Genomic DNA, 18,557 nt, shown 5'->3' on the forward strand with positions numbered 1-18,557 from the left:
CTCTGTACACGGCCATGCTGTTGGAGGCTGGAAGAATCCTCAAGGCCTGGTGTCCGGGGTTGCTGAAAACTCTGGGAAGCTTGGCCTTGCCATGGGCCTCTGGCTGGTCTGACCTCCCTTAACTCTACTCCTGAATTTGAAATGACTCTGTCTTTTGGACAATCAGTGGCAGCCCTTTGTGTGGCTGAGATGGTGCCCTTTCCTATTCACCCTGTTGTTCCGTGACCCCCACACAGGTTATGAAGTCTGATATCATCTGCTCCATCCATAACCCAAACATAACTAATGTGTCTGGTGTCCAGACTTTCATGACTGAGGTCTCAGGCAGTGCGAGGGTGACGCTAAGCCTCACTGACCACACACAAATCTGAACAGACCCATTGTCCCCAGGACCCTCCTTGTTTCTGCCTGATCCCCACTGGGACTCCAGTCTGTCTCACTGGGCCCATCTCCATTCCCATGGGGACAAGGACTGCAACCGTTGAGTTGGGACCATTTGTTCTTCAGGCCATGGCTGACAAGCACACAGGGAAAGTGGGTAAATAGGTTCTCACTTGACAAGTCTATCCCTAATTACTGAGGCTTACCCAGAGTTACGCGGAACAGTGAATGCACACCAGATATGTCAGTGATATGTGCTAAGGTCTTTATTGAGCACAAGTAGAAATAGGGAGGGCGTGTGACCTGCCTGGTCTGAGCTGATCCAGGGGTTGGTTCTCACGGCTACACAGTGGGCTGGGGAAGGGGTGTCTGGTGAGGAAGGCCCCCATCCCGGAAGCCTTGGGAACCTAAGAGCACTCTGCAGGGACCACACTCTTCTCCACGCTGGTCCCCTCGTGCGTGACCTGGCAGGTGAATCTGCTGCGAGATTTCCACTGGTTCGGTGACAGGCTCAGGTAGCTGCTGGCCGTGTACTTGTTGTTGCTCTGTTTGGAGGGCTTGGTGGTCTCCACGCCCTGGGTGACGGGGGTGCCGTCTGCCTTCCAGGCCACCGTCAAGCCGCTGGGGTAGAAGTCACTGATGAGGCACACCAGGGTGGCCTTGTTGGCACTGAGCTCCTCATTGGAGGGTGGAAAGAGGGTAACTGAGGGCGCGGACTTGGGCTGACCTGTGGGGCAAGGGAGAGGTAACAAGTCAGAGTTCACATGCTTATTCAGTCAGCTCCTATCTCTGTCCTGAAGTGGGATACAGCTCTGTCATATCTAAAGCTTGGTCCTCAGTTGCCCCTTGCTCCCTGTGGTCTGGTCAGCGGTGGGTAAGGTCACTCACCTTCTGTTGGAGAGAAACTGAGTGTCCATCTGTTGGGAGATCTGAGCCCAACTGTGGCTTTCGTCCCTCTTCAGGTTCAACTGTACTCATCACTTTCCTAATTGCCTCTAGGCTCCCGTGTTACTGACTTTTATCTTGCTTGACACCTAATCTTTCCCTGTGGAACCTGTCTGTCCTGTGGCATGTCCTGCCAGGTCCATCTCCAAGGGGTGCTCATGCAGGTATCTGTCTGTCCTGGTGTTAAGCTCTCATCCCCTTCCGGGAGGGGGTTTCTTGGCCACATTCCCACTGATCCCTCATTGCAGCCCCTGCCCACCTCCTGACAAAGACCCTCTAAGGTTGCCTGAGGGGGAGAGAGTGTCTGCCCTTGGGCCGGAATCTAGCCTAGCAGGTGGAGGCTTTCTGGAAGAGGTGAATCTGCTGTTCTGAGGCTGGAGCTGGGGCTTCTCTGAGGGGTCACTTTGCATGTGAAGTTATCTTGGGGCGTCTGCTGTGCTAGCATCACAGTGTGCCTGTCACTGGCAGCCATCCTTGTCTCCTGTCCCTGAGGAGTCACCAGCCCCAGTATCTGCTCAGGGGTCTCTCCTCCAACGTTAATATGGGTGGGACAAGCTTTGGGGCCTGAGTGTCCTGAGCCCTGTCCCGCGTGAGGAGGTCCTGTGTGTCCTGGAGAAGGATGAGGGACCCAGCACTCTGAGGCCACCTTGTCCTAGGAAATCCTCCTTCTGTTCTCGTTTCCCTTGCCTTGGGTTCCCTTTTATTCCACGGCCAACCAAGAGTTCCTCCCAAAACCTCTCAGTAGCTCCCACCTAGAACCCGGAGAGCATAGAACCCAAGTGTGATTGATACACGCTTGGACAGATGAGCTATGCAAGCATCCTTTACTGGTCCTATGGCCCTTGTGCCCCAGCCCAGGTTCCCCAGTCCTGTGTTCCTTCAGTCCCTCATTTCCCCACATCTGGGGGATGACAGACCCCAAGGAAGCTGATTGTGTCAGAGTCCAGAGGAGAAGCCCCCTGAGAGTGCTCTGGGTCACAGTGAGGGGGAACAGGAAGGGGTCCTTGGGACTGACCTGAGCTTCCCCGGCCAGGAGTCTGACAAGAGAGAACAAGCTAAAGTGGTGAGGGACAGCCCCAAACTGTGAAGGTCCCAGACCTTAGAGAGTTTCAGACCCCAAGCACAGTCATCACAGAAAGAAGAGAAAAATTCCCCCAATTTTCACTCTGGTTGCCAAAGAGAGAGAAAGGGGGAGACTCACCGAGGACGGTCACCTTGGTCCCTCCGCCGAAAACATAACACAGTGATACAGCTTTGAACACAAACCCTCTGTCAGCCCTGACACCCTTCCCCCTTCCCCAGGCCCACCTGCAGCTGCTTGGGAGGCTCAGAGTCCAGCCTCCTCTTTGTGGGGGTTGGGCTGGCCCATGGGAGCTTGAGACGGGGCACCCCCTCCCCAATGCACCTTCCCTTCCTCATGGGGTGAGCTTCCCCCCCAGCCCCCACCATGGAGGGGTAGGAGGGAATGCCTGAGTGACATATCATAACTCAGGTAGCTCCTGGCAGGAGCTCTGTGTATGGCTCAGCTTGCTTGGGGAATGCTACCTGGGAGATCGGACAGCACAGTTTCCAACACAGACATCATGGGGCCTGTGCCTTCTGCAGAGCTGAGGCCCATGGAGGGTTCTGGATGCCACCACATGTCCTAGACACATGCCCAACATGGCCACATGTGCAATGGCAGGCGTGTGTGTGTGTGTCCTGGTGTGTGCACGCAAGTGTATTGTGTGTGTGTGCATGTCTATTCTGTCTGTGTGACTAGGGGCCTAGACCTGCCCTTCTGAGCTAGCTCTGCTAGCTAGCAGTGGAGTCTTCCTGGTTCTCAAGGCCCATTCCCAACTTCCCAGAAAATGACTGTGCGCACAGATGGATCCATGACACAATGCAGAATGGGATCTTGACACGGATTCATGGCCCCAATGAATACGCATGGACATTTTAACTTTAGTGGTATTTTGTGCATAACTCCAAGGTGTCTCTGTCTCCCAGGGGCCTTGAATACAACTGGGTCCTCCGTGACACATGTGGAAGGAGAGGCCCCCAGTGGGAGTGTGGTAGATACTGACCAGGGTCTAGAGACTGAGTTTCCTGTAATAAGTGCAGCAGGGCAGGTCTGGGGAAGGGAACAGTGCAGTGTTCCCAGGGATCCAGGGACACGGGGCCCCTGTGGAAGGAAGGATTCTCTAGGATGTGATGATGGGAAGTTTCCAAATGTGTAGGAAACCACAAAAGGCATGGCCTTGCGTGGGGGCCTTCAAGGAAGGGAGACATCCCAGTGAGTTGGGCTGGTCCCAGTGAATAAGGTCCCAGGACCGGAGTGGAGACTGGAAACGAACCAAGAGGCCATGGGAATCAAGGGCTATGATCCTGAAAATGGTTGGGGTGGAAATGGCCTACGGAAGTCTATCAAGATCCACAGGTGTGGACCTTGGTACTCTGGGTCTTGCTGCTTCCGTTGCGAGTACAGAATATTGTGTGTGCAAATTTGGGTGAGTGGGAATCTGTTCCACAAAGAAATATGGGGCTGCTCTGGTGGCTCTTCCCCATAAAGCCAGTGAACCTGTGTTCACTCCAAGGATGGTTGAGTTCAGGGCACAAAATGTTAAACACAAATGACCAGATAGTGCGATTTCTGATTGAATAAAGGACATTTTATTGAGCATTGATTGAATGAAGGGAGAAGGGCTGGAATCATCCTGGTGCAAGGGGAATCCTTCCTGTAGGTCCAATGGCTGCACACACCCTTGGGTTGGTGAGGGTCTTGGGGACCTAAGAGCACTCTGCAGGGACCACATTCTTCTCCATAGTGCTCCCCTGGTACGTGACCTGGCAGGTGAAGCTGCTGAGAGATTTCCACTTGTCAGGTGACAGGCTTATGTAGCTGCTGGCCCTTACCTGTTGTTGCCCTGTTTGGAGGGCTTGGTGGTTTCCATGCCCTGGTAACAGGGGTGCCGTCTGCCTTCTAGGCCACCGTCAAGCTGCTGGGGTAGAAGTTATTCATTAGGTGGTCTTGTTGTCGCTGAGCTCCTCAAGGGAGGGTGGGATGAGGGTAACTGAGGGTGAGGACTTGGGCTGACCTGTGGGGTAGGGGAGGGACAGGAGGTCAGAAGCTCAGCTTCCACGTTTGGGGTCACTTCACTTGACATCGGCCTTCATGTGGGTACAGGTACCTGAACATTCAGTCAGGCACCCAGTTCTCACTCTGCGTCCATGTGAATCCATGTCGGGGTGGGTGGGTGGGTTAAGGTGTTATTCAATCATCTCCCCACCTTTGCTGGGGACCTTTGAGGTGGATTCCTATCACCACCCATCCTGAGACTCTTCTGAGATCTTTCCTTCCACGCAGACAGCTAACTCTCACTGTCCTGCTCCTGCCTCTCCTCTGACTTTTGACAGTGTCTGTCTCAGCTCTACTTTCGTCCTCTGTGACCGTGCTATTACGTGAGCTCTCTGACCTCCTATTGGCTCATCCTGTGGACCATTCTATCTTGAGTCTTGTGTGAGGTCTTTGCCCTAAGGGTCTGTTTTTACCCAGATGTGTCTCTCCTGGGCTGTCCCTGATGGGGTAGGATCCTTGCTGATCATACAGAGTGTGTCTGCGTGGCCTTGCATCACTCTCAATCCATAGCCTTTCTGCAGCCCCAGTCCCCGTGTCCTGCAAATCGGTCATTTCACTAGAGCTTTCATGCCATAGGTTCTCCTGTGTTTGTTGCAGATGTGTGTCCTGCAGGGACTCAAGAGTCCACTCGTGTCTCACATCTTCTCATTCCATGACCCTTTCTCCGGCATTTACTCCTACAAGCTCCATCCTGCCTGTGGCAAGTTTGTCTGAGTCCCCAGGCCAACTCTATATGGCCACTCCATAAGGCCTGGGGGGAGCTCCACCTGCACCACTGCTGACTCCGGACCCTGATCCCCAGGCTCTGCCCTGAACCTTGTCGTTTGTGTCCTCAGCCTTGGCTCTGAGGCTGCCTGACCCAGTAAATACTCCACATTGTCACCCCCTCAATGCTCCCTGTTCTCTCTTCCCTTTTTTATGGGTACCCTTAGTGAGTCCCAGAGACAAACGTTGTCCAGGGCCTTACAACAGTAGACAGAAAAGAGCACATGTGGGACCCAGGATGACCCGGCGGACACACAGATGAGTTTTTAGCTCATCCCGACCATCCTCTGCCTCTCAGTTGGTAGGGGAGGGGCTGTGTTGACCAGAGAAGCAAGCAGGACAGTGTAGAGGGAGGGAAGGAGATCAGGGTCCCAGGGACTGGGGTCCCAGACGAAAGAGTGACCAAGTTGAGAAAAGACACAGAAAGAAAAAAAATAGCAGAAAATTTCCCAAAAATGTGGGAAAGCACGGAAAGAGGGAGAAGATGAGACTCACCTAGGATGGTCACCCGGGTCCCTTTGCCAAAAAGAAAGCACTGTGATACATGCTAATACAAAAACCAATGCCTGGGAGTCCGTGCCCCACCCTCTAGACCCCCCACTTGCAGCTGTGAGGGAGGAGGTTGGGGCACTGCTCCATGCTGGTGTCTTTTCAGTGGGGGGCCACAGGTCTTCCTCTTCTAGTGGATAACAGGGTCAATGTCCCTATGTGTGCAGCCACAGGATCCTGGAATCAAGTCTTCCAAAGAAGTAGGTGTCTGAATGCTGTTCCAACCTATGACTCCTAGGAATTGGAATGAGTTTGTGGAGGGCCTCTCTGTCACTGCAAGGATCTATGGATCTGAAGAGGATATCGCTTCTCTATATGTTGAAACATCCTAATTTTTTGGTGAGACAATCAGGTGAGGGAGGGAGTTTAACCTTCATCCCAAACTTTTCTCTGCAGGTGATAGCAGGTTGGCCTGTGTGCATGGGCCACTGGAAACTTCCTATGCCCCCAACCATGATTCCATAGAGCTCAGCTTTATTTTGCGAGGGGATGTCCTAGTTTGGGACTGTCCCAAGTGAAGTCTGTCCTGTTCTTGTGGGACATGCCGGCCTATGTCCTGGTGACTTGGGGAACAGCCCTAGCCAAACCCCTATCTAGTGCCATGTTGGGGAAGGTTGGCTGTGTGACTGTTGCTCTGCTTGTTTCAAGGAGTCTTAAATTCCATCTGCCACAAAAAGGAACTAGCATCAGTGACCACTTTCAGGCCTGGAGTGGGTAGGCACTAGTGAAGTAGAATATGTTGTCCATCAGATAGCAGGAGCTATAGAGATAACCTGGGGTCCTGTGAGTGTACCCAGGAGCCACCTGAAGAGGCTCCGACTAGACTAATGTCCATAGATGCAGCTACATTTCCATATGTATAGTGGACAACCCAATGCATTCCACCAGCCTTTCTGGTCAATCCCAGTATGTACCAGGTCACCAAATAGAAATGAGTCAGCAGGGGAGGGTGGAGGGAGCAGGTCATCATCCTGTGAAGTAGGGAAGAGCAGGGAACAGGGCACATTTCTTCTTTTCCCTGCACATGAAAGGTACTCCCCACCTAGGTATGTGGCAGCCCTCCCAGGAGAAGGAGGACAGAAATGAAATATTGCCATGATGCACCCTTTCCATCTGATGGACAGAGCCATTGAACATCAAAGCAGCTAATCCTACCTAAAAAGGTCCACTCGATGTGGGTCCTTTGATGCAAAGTAGCCAACTGTCCAGGGAGGTGATTCTGACGTTGTACAAACTGGACCTCCTGAAGGATCTGATGCCAGAAGCCCTTTGCAGGATGAGGAAGCAGAGAGGATGGCTCAGATACAACTCTGGGAGGTTGTGGCTGCATCCCCACCATGGGACAGTCCCAGGACCAGCAGCTCACCCCCGAAGCCCCTTCCTTGCAAGGAAAAGTAGAGTGATTTGGGAGATTCTTACAGATCCAAGACACGTGAAGACACATACCGCAATCACACTGTCAAATGTTATTCAATACTCAGAAAGAGAAAAGGAAGTCCCCCCAAATAATGATAGCATCAACAATATAATTCCATGCATTCACTTGTGACAAGTTTGAGATCTTTGATGATAAGTATTTTGGTGGTTAAGGATTTATTCTCAGTGTCTACATCGGTTTGATCATGCTACTTTAGTTTCTGTTTAGGCCTTTATCTTCTGGTACACAGATGAAATCATTATTGAGAAAAAGATATGATATCTGGAATTTGTTTCCAAATATTGCAATAACAGAACAATTATCTTGTTATTGTGTCAGCATCATCAAGGTATTGATAGATTGGGACCTAGTTGATGGGAACATGCAGGTATTCTTCTTCCTCTATCTCCCTTTTTTGGTGTTTTCATTTATCTTTAATGCACACTTCACAAGAAAATTACAAGAAGAGATGATAGTGTGGGGCAGTACCAGATGTGGGGTGATTTTGGCATTCTACAGCAGGGTCATGGATATGAGTTAGACTAGGTGGCCTTCTCCCTCATTTGGGGCTCAGCATTCAGATCCATGAAATGTGGCCAGCAGTTGCTGTGGGATACTAGGACCCCCTAACATCCTTCTCCCTCTTAGGCTTCCCTAGGGCAGGGGTGGCTGGAATAAAACTCTAAGGGGTCCCTGTGCTCTCAGAACTCCTGGGCTTTGTAGGCTCTGTCCCTGGGCTGACCTGGCTCCCTTGCAGGTCTGGTGAAGGCAGCTCCTTGTCTGTGATGAGCTGGAGACATAAACAGAGGGCTGCTTGTGCCCGCATCTCTACGAGACTGACCTCTACTGCTTCAGTGACCTCAGAATGAGTATGTCTCTGATAGGAGTCCACAGGTGCATTCAGTATTCAACCACAGTGAGTGATGGAGGCTTGTGTATTGGCGGTTCAGTGGGCCCTGAGTACCTGGGGAAGGGGATCCTTACTTTGCTGTAGCCTTCAGGCCATACAACTCTGCCTGGGCTGGTCTGCACCAGCTGAACTATACTCCTGAATTCAAATTGGCTCCCTCTCTTTGGGATAATCATTGGCTGCCCATTATGTGCCCAAGAAGGTGTCCTTTGTCATTTACTCAGTTCTCCATGTCTCTACCACATACAGGGTCATATCATCGCGTTCAGCTATAACCTAACCATAAAGTAACTCTCTCCTTGGTCTCAGTTCTGATGATGAGACTTCAGGATTGAGGTCCCAGCTCCTCTGTTTGGGTCCCTTTGAGCCTGACCTTGACCTAGGCCCAAAACCACATAGACTGGTTGTCCTTGTGCCTCATCCTGACCTCCAGTTCCCAGCACTAGTGTGGGTGAACACTGTTGTCTTGAAGAGTGTTCCAGGGCTTCCTGAGTTGGTTGGGAGAGTCAAGTAGGTTCGGGAAGGGATAGGCTACAAGATGTGAAACTGTTTCCCAGTAGGCCTTGTTAGCATCTTTACTCACCTAACATGAATTATGAGTTTGAGAAATGTACTTCTAAGATGCTTTCCATGGCTTCCTGCTAACGGGCCAACCATGGACCCCCTCGTTTGTTAGTCATTCTCCCCTCTGGGTCACTTGTATGGAACTGGGAGTTCACTTCTGTTCCTAAAGACCATTGTTTCTGTTCAAGGACCTCGTTCCTCCTTACTGTTGCTTTGCCCACTGCTGGCTCCTGGGACTCTCCTTGTTTCTCCCTGATACCCTGCAGGCCCTCCCTGGTCCTTCTCACTCAGTTTCTCCCTTTCCAGGTGGCAAGGACTGCATCCCGGGCGCTGGTACTACAGGATTATTTCCTACTCTGGGTCGCACCAAGGGGGATACAGCATCAATGGGGTCCTTTTAGGGTTAGTTGGGTGGATGGCGGTTAGATAGAATCTCATACCATTACTGTCCCTTCTCTTAATTACTAAGCCGGTTAACTCAGACATAACCAGACAGAGAATTCACATCAAAAATGTTGAATGATAAATGATAAGTTCTTTATTGAGCACAAATAGAAACCGGGAGGGTGTGTGACCTTCCTGGTCTGAGCTGATCCAGGAGTTGGCTCTCAGGGGTACATGATGAACTGGGGAAGGTGTATCTGGGTGAGGAAGGCCTCCATCCCTGTCAGTCTCAGGGACCTAAGAACACTCTGCAGGGACCACACTCTTCTCCACACTGGTCCCCTCGTGTGTGACCTGGCAGGTGAATCTGCTGCGAGATTTCCACTGGTTCGGTGACAGGCTCAGGTAGCTGCTGGCCGCGTACTTGTTGTTGCTCTGTTTGGAGGGCTTGGTGGTCTCCACGCCCTGGGTGACGGGGGTGCCGTCTGCCTTCCAGGCCACCGTCAAGCCGCTGGGGTAGAAGTCACTGATGAGGCACACCAGGGTGGCCTTGTTGGCGCTGAGCTCCTCATTGGAGGGTGGGAAGAGTGTGACCGAGGGGGCCGACTTGGGCTGACCTGTGGGGTGGGGAGGGGCATAAGTCACAGATCAGGTGTCCATGGCTGAAGTTCCTACCTCAGTCCTGATGTGGGGAACAGCTCTGTCATGTCCATGGCTTGGGTCTCAAGGGCTCCAGCTGGCTGAGTTCAGGTCAGCCATGGGTAGGGTCACTCACCTTCTGTTGGAATGAATCTGACTGCCACCTTCAGTAGTGTGTGGGTCCCTCCATGGCCTCAGACTCTCTCCCGGTCACATGTCCTCCTAATCCACACAGTCCTCCCCCTGGGACTTGGTGGCACTGGCTCTGAGACCTGCTTTCCCTTGTAATTCTGTCTGTCATGGACGTTGGCATCACTGCCATATCCGCCAGGTCCCTTACCTGGTTACCCTGTGTCTAGTCTGTCCTTGTTGCAGGGCTGTGTTCCCATTTGAAAAGTAGGTTTCCTGCCCCCAGAGCCCCTCACACCATCATTGCAGCCTTGCCCACCTCCCAACAGGACCCCCACCCCTGACCCCGGGGATGCTGAGTGGGTAAGAAGTGGGAGTTCCTGGAGCTGGATTACAGGGAGTCTTGTAAGATGGAGAGTTTTCAGGTGAGGTGAATTTTCAGTTTTGAGGTTAGGCCATGTCTTTTCTGAAGGGTCTCCCTGTTCTGTGAAGTTTATTTGGGTGTCTGTCTGTTTACCATTTCTGGAAGGCTGGCAGTCAACGTCCCTGTCACCTGTCCCTATCAGCGGACTCTGATCCATGTATCTGCTCATGGACCACACCTCCCTTAGAGGACACTCTCCTGAGACCTGTTCTGGTCTTGGTGTCCTTACTGTTCCTCTAGAGGTGGGAAGTCCCAGTACCCTTGGGCCCTTCTCTTCTGACAACCTGCCTCCTCTTTCACCCCCTTGTCCCACTTCCACCTCCATGTCCCCAAGTCCCGAGACCAATGCTCTGCTCTCTGTGCTTCAGGCAGCCCTCCAGCTGGGACGAGCCAAAGACAGAATACTATGCCTGAATGTCCCCAGTATCCTTCTCACACCCCGTGGCCCTGCTAGCAGCCCAAGCTCCCACTTCTTTGCCTTCACCCCTCAATTTTGTTTGGACTCGCGGAACCCAATTTTAAGGATGGGCTATGTCTGTTCTGAAGGGTCTCCCTGTTCTGTGAAGTTTACTGGGGGTCTGTCCATCGTTAGATTTCTGAGGTCTTGGCAAGACCTGTCACCTTTTCCTACCTGGAGACCCTGGCCCAACGTATCTATCTGCTCAGGAGGCTTTCCTGCGGTGGTGAAGGCATTTACTTTGCTGCCTGAGTGTCCTGAGACTGTCCTGTTGCTGGCTTCCTGAGTGTCCCTATGGAGGTGGAAGGCCCAGAACCCACGGCCCCCTTCTCCTGTGATGTCCTTCCTTTCTTCCTGACCCCCTTGTCCCACTTCCTTCTCCATGTCTCCAAGTACCGAGACCAAGGCTGTCCTCAGTGTTCATCAGGCAGTTCTCTGCCTTGGATCCCCCAAGGATGGAAACCGGTGCCCGAGCCATCCGCAGAATCCTTCCCACACCTCACGGTCCCTCTGGCAGCAGGAACCCCTACTCATTTGCCCTTCACCCTCAATTCTCCTCGGACTCTTGGAGCCCAGAGACATTGAGTGGTGAGCTGACCATCCCTGAGTCCAGAGGAGAAGATTTCCTTGGGGAGAGAGCTGGAGTCACAGTGAGGCCTGAGTTCAGGTCTAGATTAGGAAGGGCTCACGGGGACGTCCCCTGTAGCCCTGAGCACTTCTGACAATATGGGGCCAGTGGAGGAGATAAGGGGCAGATAAAAGAGGCAAAACTTACAGACCCCACAGACCTTCAGCCTGAGCCCAGGTCACAATAGAAAGCAGAAGAAAATCACCTGAAATTGTATACTGGAGCCAAAAGAGGAGGAAAGGGGAGACTCACCGAGGACGGTCAGATGGGTCCCTCCGCCGAACAAAGTACACTGTGACACAGCCTGGAACACAAACCTTCTGTCAGCCCCTCCACCCCTGACTCAGGCCCACCTGCAGCTGCTCGGGAGGCCCAAAGCCCAGCCTTCTTGTCACGGGTGCTGGTCAGGCAGATGGGTGGGTGATGGGGGTGACGCCTGGGGACCTGGAATCAGTTCCATGGAGGGTTCAGAATCCATCTATCCTCAGTCATGGGGAGGGGATGGAGAGATGCTCTTTAGGTATGGCATCAGAATTCAGCTAACACCATGCTTAGGAAGGTGCTGTGTGCTCTCCTCAGTCTGTGTCAGGATGTCATTGTAGAAGGGGTGAGCAGGGGTGTTTCAGCACAGAGGTGATGGAGCTGGGAGCCCTTTGCAGAGTTGGGACTCATGGGGAGGCTCCTGGATATGCCACTCCATCATCTGCAGGGGAAGCAGTGGAGGTTTGGGGTCAGGAATGGAAAGTGTTGGGAGGAGAATCATGTTTCCCCCAGCACTTAGATCTCTCTCTTAGCCCCGATGTCCCGAATCGCTGCCTTTGGCTGGTTCTTTAGGAAGGTAGCATGGTCACTGTTTAGTGCCTATCCTGAGCTGTGAGGGCAACTGTCATGGTATAGGGAGATGTGGGCTGAATATAAGCTGGATAGACGTGTTGGGCCCCTGGTGTGTGTGGATGCAGTCACTACATCCTACAATTTTGCCCTGAGTGGAAGTGTCGGAGTCTGTGCCTAGCCTTGAACTGACTGAGAATCACACATGGCCCACATGCAGGAGCATCACTAGCACAGGGTTCCCCCACCAAGCTGGAAACCATACTGTACCTCTGCACTGGACCTTCACATTGAGGAAGCTCTCTGACACCTATGGCCTTCTCCTGCATCCTTGCCTTGGGATGTCACCTGCAGAGCTCACAATAGGGGACACACAGGTCTGGCATCCTTCTTTCTTTGTCACATTGGCACACTGAGCTAGAACTCTGACTGGCTTCCTCGATCTGCTCTCGATGAGTGCGTAAACACCCTTCCAGCTTCCCATGAGGTTTCTTGTCTCACTCCAGCACAAATAGAATCCCTGGAGCCTTCTATTGCTGGTGGCTGGCTCTGGTAGGGATGACAGAGATGGAATTGTCTCTGTTCATGTCATATCCTGGCTCCCTGTGCAGCCCCTTCTACCCCAGCTCCTCCTGATCTTTCCATAGAGATGCCCACCATGGCAGTGTTGTAAATGGACCAGTGTCTCTGTGATCATCATGAGTGTGCATGTATGTTTCTGTTTGTTGGGACCTGTGTGTGTGCTTGTGTGTGTGTTATGATCAGATACTACACTGAACTCCTAAGTAGATGAGTCAGTTGAGAAACCTGTCAACAGCGCATTTCCAGAATCTGAGTCTTGATTTGTAACAGACACCCTAGGCAGGTTAATGAAAGACAAATGATGGGCTCATGGGTTGGCCTGGCCTCGGAGGGGTCCCAGAAAGCAAAGCTGGAGTCTGTTTCCCAGAGAACTTGGATGTAGTGTGAACCAAGAGACACTGGTGGGGTGAGATGCCAGCAGTGGGAGTGTGGGTGTGAGTGACCAGTGCCCAGGCAGGGGCTCCTATAGTGAGTGTGACAGGGAGTCTGTGGGAGGAGGACAGTCAGTGTTCCTGGGGAGGTAGGAGCAGGTGTTCTCATGAGAGAGGGAGGAGGCTCTAGGTTGTGACAGTGGGGAATGTCTACATGGGGTAGGAAACCAGGGAAAAGCTGGCAGTGAGTGGGGGTCTATAGGAAGAGGAGAGTGGGAATATTCAGAGGAGGGCTTCTTGTAGATGGTGAGGTGCCAGGTCCAGGGAGAAACTGAGGAATTATCCAAGAAATCCAGGGGATCTGGTATCAGTGAGGGAAGCTATGACTGGCAGTGGGCATGGTTAACACAAGAAGGAAAGCTAGAGACATTGTGGAGGATGGTCTCTTTAATTTCTGCTGTTTTGATCTCCTGTTCAGGAGTATTGTGTGACAATTCTGGCTGAGAGCAAAATAACCCCTCATGAAACATGAGGACGCCTTCACTGGGCTCTTTTCCCAAGGCCAAAAGAATCCTGTTTTCCCCCAAAGATGGTTGAGTTCTGGACTGAAATGTTAACCCAAATTACCAGACAGCCTGAATTCTGATTGAATAAAGAACATTTTATTGAGCATGATTGGGTGCTGGGAGGAGGGCTGGGATGATCCTGGTGCAAGGGGAATCCTTCCTGGAGGTCCTGTGGCTCTAAGCCCTTTGAGTGGGTAGGGGATGTCTTGACCTAAGAGCACTCCTCAGGGACCACATTCTTCTCCATGGTGCTCCCCTCGTGCGTGAACTGGCAGGTGAATCTGCTGTGAGATTTTTACTTGTCGGGCAACAACCTCAGGTAGCTGCTGGCTGCATACTTGTTGTTCTGTTTGGGGGGGTTGTTGGTCTCCACGCCCTGTGTGACGGGGGTGCCGTCTGCCTTCCAGGCCACCGTCAAGCAGCTGGGGTAGAAGTCACTGATGAGGCACGCCAGGGTGGCCTTGTTATTGCTGAGCTCCTCAGGGGAGGGTGGAAAGAGGGTAACTGAGGGCGAGGACTTGGGCTGACCTGTGGGGTGGGGGAGGGACAGGAGGTCAGAAGCTCAGCTTCCACGTTTGGGGTCACTTCACTTGATATCGGCCTTCATGTGGGTACAGGTACCTGAACATTCAGTCAGGCCTCCATTTCCCCTTCTGTGTCCATGTGAATCCATGTTGTGGGGTGGTGGGGTGGGTTAAGGTGTTATTCAATCATCTCCCCACCTTTGCTGGGAACCTTTGAGGTGGATTCCTATCACCACCCATCCCGAGACTCTTCTGAGATCTTTCCTTCCACCCAGACATCTAACTGTCACTGTCCTGCTCTTGCCTCTTCTGACTTTTGACAGTGTCTGTCTCAGCTCTACTTTTGTCCTCTGAGGCCAGTGCTATTACGTGAGCTCTCTGACCTCCTATTGGCTCATCCTGTGGACCATTCTATCTTGAGTCTTGTGTGAGGTCTTTGCCCTAAGAGGTCTGTTTTTACTCAGATGTGTCTCTCCTGGGCTGTCCCTGATGGAGTAGGATCCTTGATGATCATACAGAGTGTGTCTGCGTGGCCTTGCATCACTCTCAATCCATAGCCTTTCTGCAGCCCCAGTCCCCGTGTCCTGCAAATCGGTCATTTCACTAGAGCTTTCATGCCATAGGTTCTCCTGTGTTTGTTGCAGATGTGTGTCCTGCAGGGACTCAAGAGTCCACTCGTGTCTCACATCTTCTCATTCCATGACTCTTTCTCCGGCATCTACTCCTACAAGCTCCATCCTGCCTGTGGCAAGTTTGTCTGAGTCCCCAGGCCAACTCTATATGGCCACTCCATAAGGCCTGGGGGGAGCTCCACCTGCACCACTGCTGACTCCGGACCCTGATCCCCAGGCTCTGCCCTGAACCTTGTCATTTGTGTCCTCAGCCTTGGCTTTGAGGGTGCATGGCCCAGTAAATATTCCACATGGTCACCTCCTCAATGCTCCCTGTTATCTCTTCCCTTTTATGTGAGGACGCTTAGTGACTCCCAGAGACAAAGGTTGTCCAATAGGAGGTCTTACAAGGGTGGACAGAAAAGAGCACATGTGGGACCCTGGATGACCTGGCGGACACGCAGATAAGTTTTTAGCTCATCCTGACCATCCTCTGCCTCTCAGGTGGTAGGGGAGGGGCTGTGATGACAAAGAAGCAAGCAGTACATTCTGTTGAGGGAGGGAAGGAGATCAGGGTCCCAGGGACTGGGGTTCCAGATGAACAAGTGACCAGGTTGAGAAAAGACACAGAAAGAAAAAAATAGCAGAAATTTTCCCAAATAAGTTGGGGAGCAGGGAAAGAGGGAGAATGTGAGATTCACCTAGGACCGTCAGCCAGGTCTCTCTGCCAAAACCAAAACACTGGGATACAGCGTAATACTAAAACCACCACGTGGAATCCGTCCCCAAACCGCTAGACCTCCGCCTGCAGCTGTGATGGAGGAAGGGGGGCACTGCTCCATGCTGGTGTCTGCTCAGTGGGAGAAAAAGGTCTTCCACCACTAGCAGATAACAGGTTTAAGGTCCCCAAGTGTGCAGCCAGAGGATGGTTGGAGTCAATTCTTCTAGAAGAAGTTGGTATCTCATCCGCTGTTTCTACCTGTGTCTCCTGGGATTTGAATGAGTTGTGGAGGGCCTCTGTGTCACCACGAGTAAGGATTTATAGAATTGAAGAGGAAATCCTTTCTGTGTTTGTTCAAACAATCCTAATTCCTTGGAGAGACCATGATGTGAGGGCAGAGGGTGGATCTTCCCTCCCACACCTTGCTCTGCAGGGAACAGCAGGAGGGCCTGTGTGTATGGGCCACTGGAAACTTCCTATGCCCCCAACCATCACTTCATAGAGCTCAGCCTTATTTTCCAAGGGGATGTCCTAGTTTGGGACTGTCCCATGTGAAGTCTGTCCTGGTCCTGTGGGATATGCCAGCCTGTTTCCAGGTGACTTTGGGAACAGCCCAAGCCAAACCCTTATCTAGTCCCATATTGGAAAGGATCTGCTGTGACTGTTGCTCTGCTTCATTCAAAGGGGCTTAAATGCTGTCTGCCACGTAATGGACCTGGTATCAGTGACCACTTTCAGGCCTGGGGCGGGTAGGCACAAGTGAAATAGAATATGTTGTCCATCAGATAGCAGGAGGTATAGAGATCACCTGGGGTCTTGTGAGTGTACCCAGGAGCCACCTGAAGAGGCTCCAACTAGACTAATGTCCATAGATGCAGCTACATTTCCATGTGTATAGTGGACAACCCAATGCATTCCACCAGCCTATCTGGTCAATCCCAGTATGTACCAGGTCACCAAATAGAAATGAGTCAGCAGGGGAGGGTGGAGAGAGCCGGTCATCATCCTGTGAAGTAGGGAAGAGCAGGGAAGAGTGCACATTTCTTCTTTTCCCTGCACATGAAAGGTACTCCCCACATGGGTACATGGCAGCCCTCCCAGGAGAAGGACAGAAATGAAATTTTACCATGATGCACCCTTTCCATCTGATGGACGGAGCCATTGAACATCAAAGCAGCTAGTCCTACCTAAAAAGGTCCACTTGATGTGGGTCCTTTGATGCAAAGTAGCCAACTGTCCAGGGAGGTGATTCTGACGTTGTACAAACTGGACCCCCTGAAGGATCTGATGCCAGAAGCCCTTTGCAGGATGAGGAAGCAGAGAGGATGGCTCAGATACAACTCTGGGAGGTTGTGGCTGCATCCCCACCATGGGACAGTCCCAGCACCAGCCGCTCAGCCCCTTAGTCCCTTCCTTGCAAGGAAAAGTAGAGTGATGGGGGATTCTTACAGACCCAACAGTCCTGAAGACACCCAACCCCCGCAATTACAGTGTCAAATGATTTTCAATACTCAGAAAGAGAAAAGGAAATACCCCCAAATAACAACATCAGTAGTGTAATTCCATGAATTCACCTGTGAAACTTTGAGGTCTTCAATGATGAGTATTTTGGTTGTTAAGGATTTACTCACAGTTTCTACATCAGTTTGATCATGCTACTTTAGTTTCTGTTTAGGCCTTTATCTTCTGGTACACAGATGAAATCGTTATTGAGAAAAAGATATGATATCTGGAATTTGTTTCCAAATATTGCATAAGAGAGCAATTATTTTGTTGTTGTGTTAACATCATCAGGGAATTGATAGATTGGGACCTGGCTGTTGGGAACACGGAGTTATTCTTACTCCTCTGTCTCCCTATTTTGGTGTTTTCATTTTTCCTTAATGCACATTTAGAAGAAACTTATAAGAAGAGATGATTAGTGTGGGGCAGTGCCTGATGCGGGGTGATTTTGGCATTCTACAGAAGGGTCATGGACATGAGGTAGACCTGGGTGGCCTTCTCCCTCATTTAGGCCTTAGCATTCGGATCCATGACATGGGGCCAGCAGGTGCTGTGGGATACTACCATCCCTAAGTTTCCTTCTTCCTCTTAGGTTTCTCAAGGGCAGGAGTGGCTGGGATAAAACTCTAAGGAGTCCCATGTCTGTCCCATTATGATCTCAGAACTTCTGGGCTTTGTAGGCTCTGTCCCTAGGCTGACCTGTCTCCCTTGCAGGTCTGGTGAAAGCAACTCCTTGACTCTGAATACCTGGACACATAGACAGGGAGCTGGTTGTGCCTGCTTCTCTTTGAGACTGACCTTGCTGCTTCAGTACCTGGGCGTGAGTGTGTCCCTGATACCTGGTTTGGGTGCCATCGGGATTGAGCCATAGTGAGTGAAGGATGCTCGAGCCTAGGGGGATCTGCAGGCCCTGAATACCTGGGGAAGGTCCCTGATTTTGCTGTAGCCCTTAGGCCACACTCACTCTGCTTGAGCTGGTCTGCACCAGCTGAACTATACTCCTGAATTTGAATTTTCTCCCTCTCTTTTGGAAAATCATTGGATACCCATTATGTGCCAAAGATTGTGTCTTTTGTCATTTACTCAGTTCTCCATGTCCCTACCACATACAGGGTCATATCATCGACTTCATCTTTAACCTAACCATAAAGTAACTTTCCTTGAACTCAGTTGAGATGATGAGACTCTTCATGATTGAGGTCCCAGCCCCCTGTTAGGGTCTCTTTGAGCCTGACCTTGACCCAGGCCCATCAGAACATAGACTGGTTGTCCTTGTGCCTTATCTTGACCTCAAGTTTCAGATACTAGTGTGGGTGAACACTACTGTCTTGAAGAGTGTCCCAGGGCTTCCTGAGTTGGTTGGGAGAGTCAAGTAGGTTCGGGAAGGGATAGGCTACAAGATGTGAAACTGTTTCCCTGTAGGCCTTCTTAGCGTCTTTACTCACCTAACATGAATTGTGAGTTTGAAAAATGTACTTCTAATGTATTGTTCAAAGCTTTCCATGGCTCCCTGCTAAGGTGCCAACCATGGACCCCTC

General features: G+C 51.5%; 1 protein-coding gene and 1 pseudogene across 2 annotated transcripts; both read right to left on the minus strand.

The window, feature by feature from the left end:
- Positions 1-625: 625 nt before the first annotated feature.
- Positions 626-4,259, minus strand: LOC144613827 (immunoglobulin lambda constant 6 pseudogene; annotated as a pseudogene). The gene is made up of 3 exons (XR_013551245.2): positions 4,222-4,259; positions 2,528-2,736; positions 626-1,108 (listed from the first exon to the last, which is right to left on the minus strand). The product of XR_013551245.2 is annotated as an immunoglobulin lambda constant 6 pseudogene (transcript).
- A 4,905-nt stretch (positions 4,260-9,164) lies between these two features.
- On the minus strand, positions 9,165-17,874 carry LOC144613954 (immunoglobulin lambda-like polypeptide 5). Its single transcript, XM_081790847.1, has 4 exons — positions 17,859-17,874; positions 13,960-14,188; positions 11,563-11,648; positions 9,165-9,650 (listed from the first exon to the last, which is right to left on the minus strand). Exons 1-4 carry the CDS (start codon positions 17,872-17,874, stop codon positions 9,331-9,333), a joined length of 651 nt encoding a protein of 216 aa, XP_081646973.1. The 3' UTR covers positions 9,165-9,330.
- Between the last annotated feature and the right edge of the window lie 683 nt (positions 17,875-18,557).

This window comes from Panthera onca, chromosome D3 (genome assembly GCF_046562875.1).
Source record: "Panthera onca isolate mPanOnc1 chromosome D3, mPanOnc1 haplotype 2, whole genome shotgun sequence".
NCBI lineage: Eukaryota > Metazoa > Chordata > Mammalia > Carnivora > Felidae > Panthera > Panthera onca.

Bases quoted from the DNA above. Each gene is read 5' to 3' on its own strand.
- LOC144613954 (XM_081790847.1), bottom strand. The intron at 11,649-13,959 runs GTAAAAATCTCA...GGCCTGAGTCAG, and splicing joins CTGAGGTTGTTGCCCGACAA to GGGTGGAGGGGCTGACAGAA. The intron at 9,651-11,562 runs GTGAGTCTCCCC...CCCACCCCACAG, and splicing joins GACCCATCTGACCGTCCTCG to GTCAGCCCAAGTCGGCCCCC.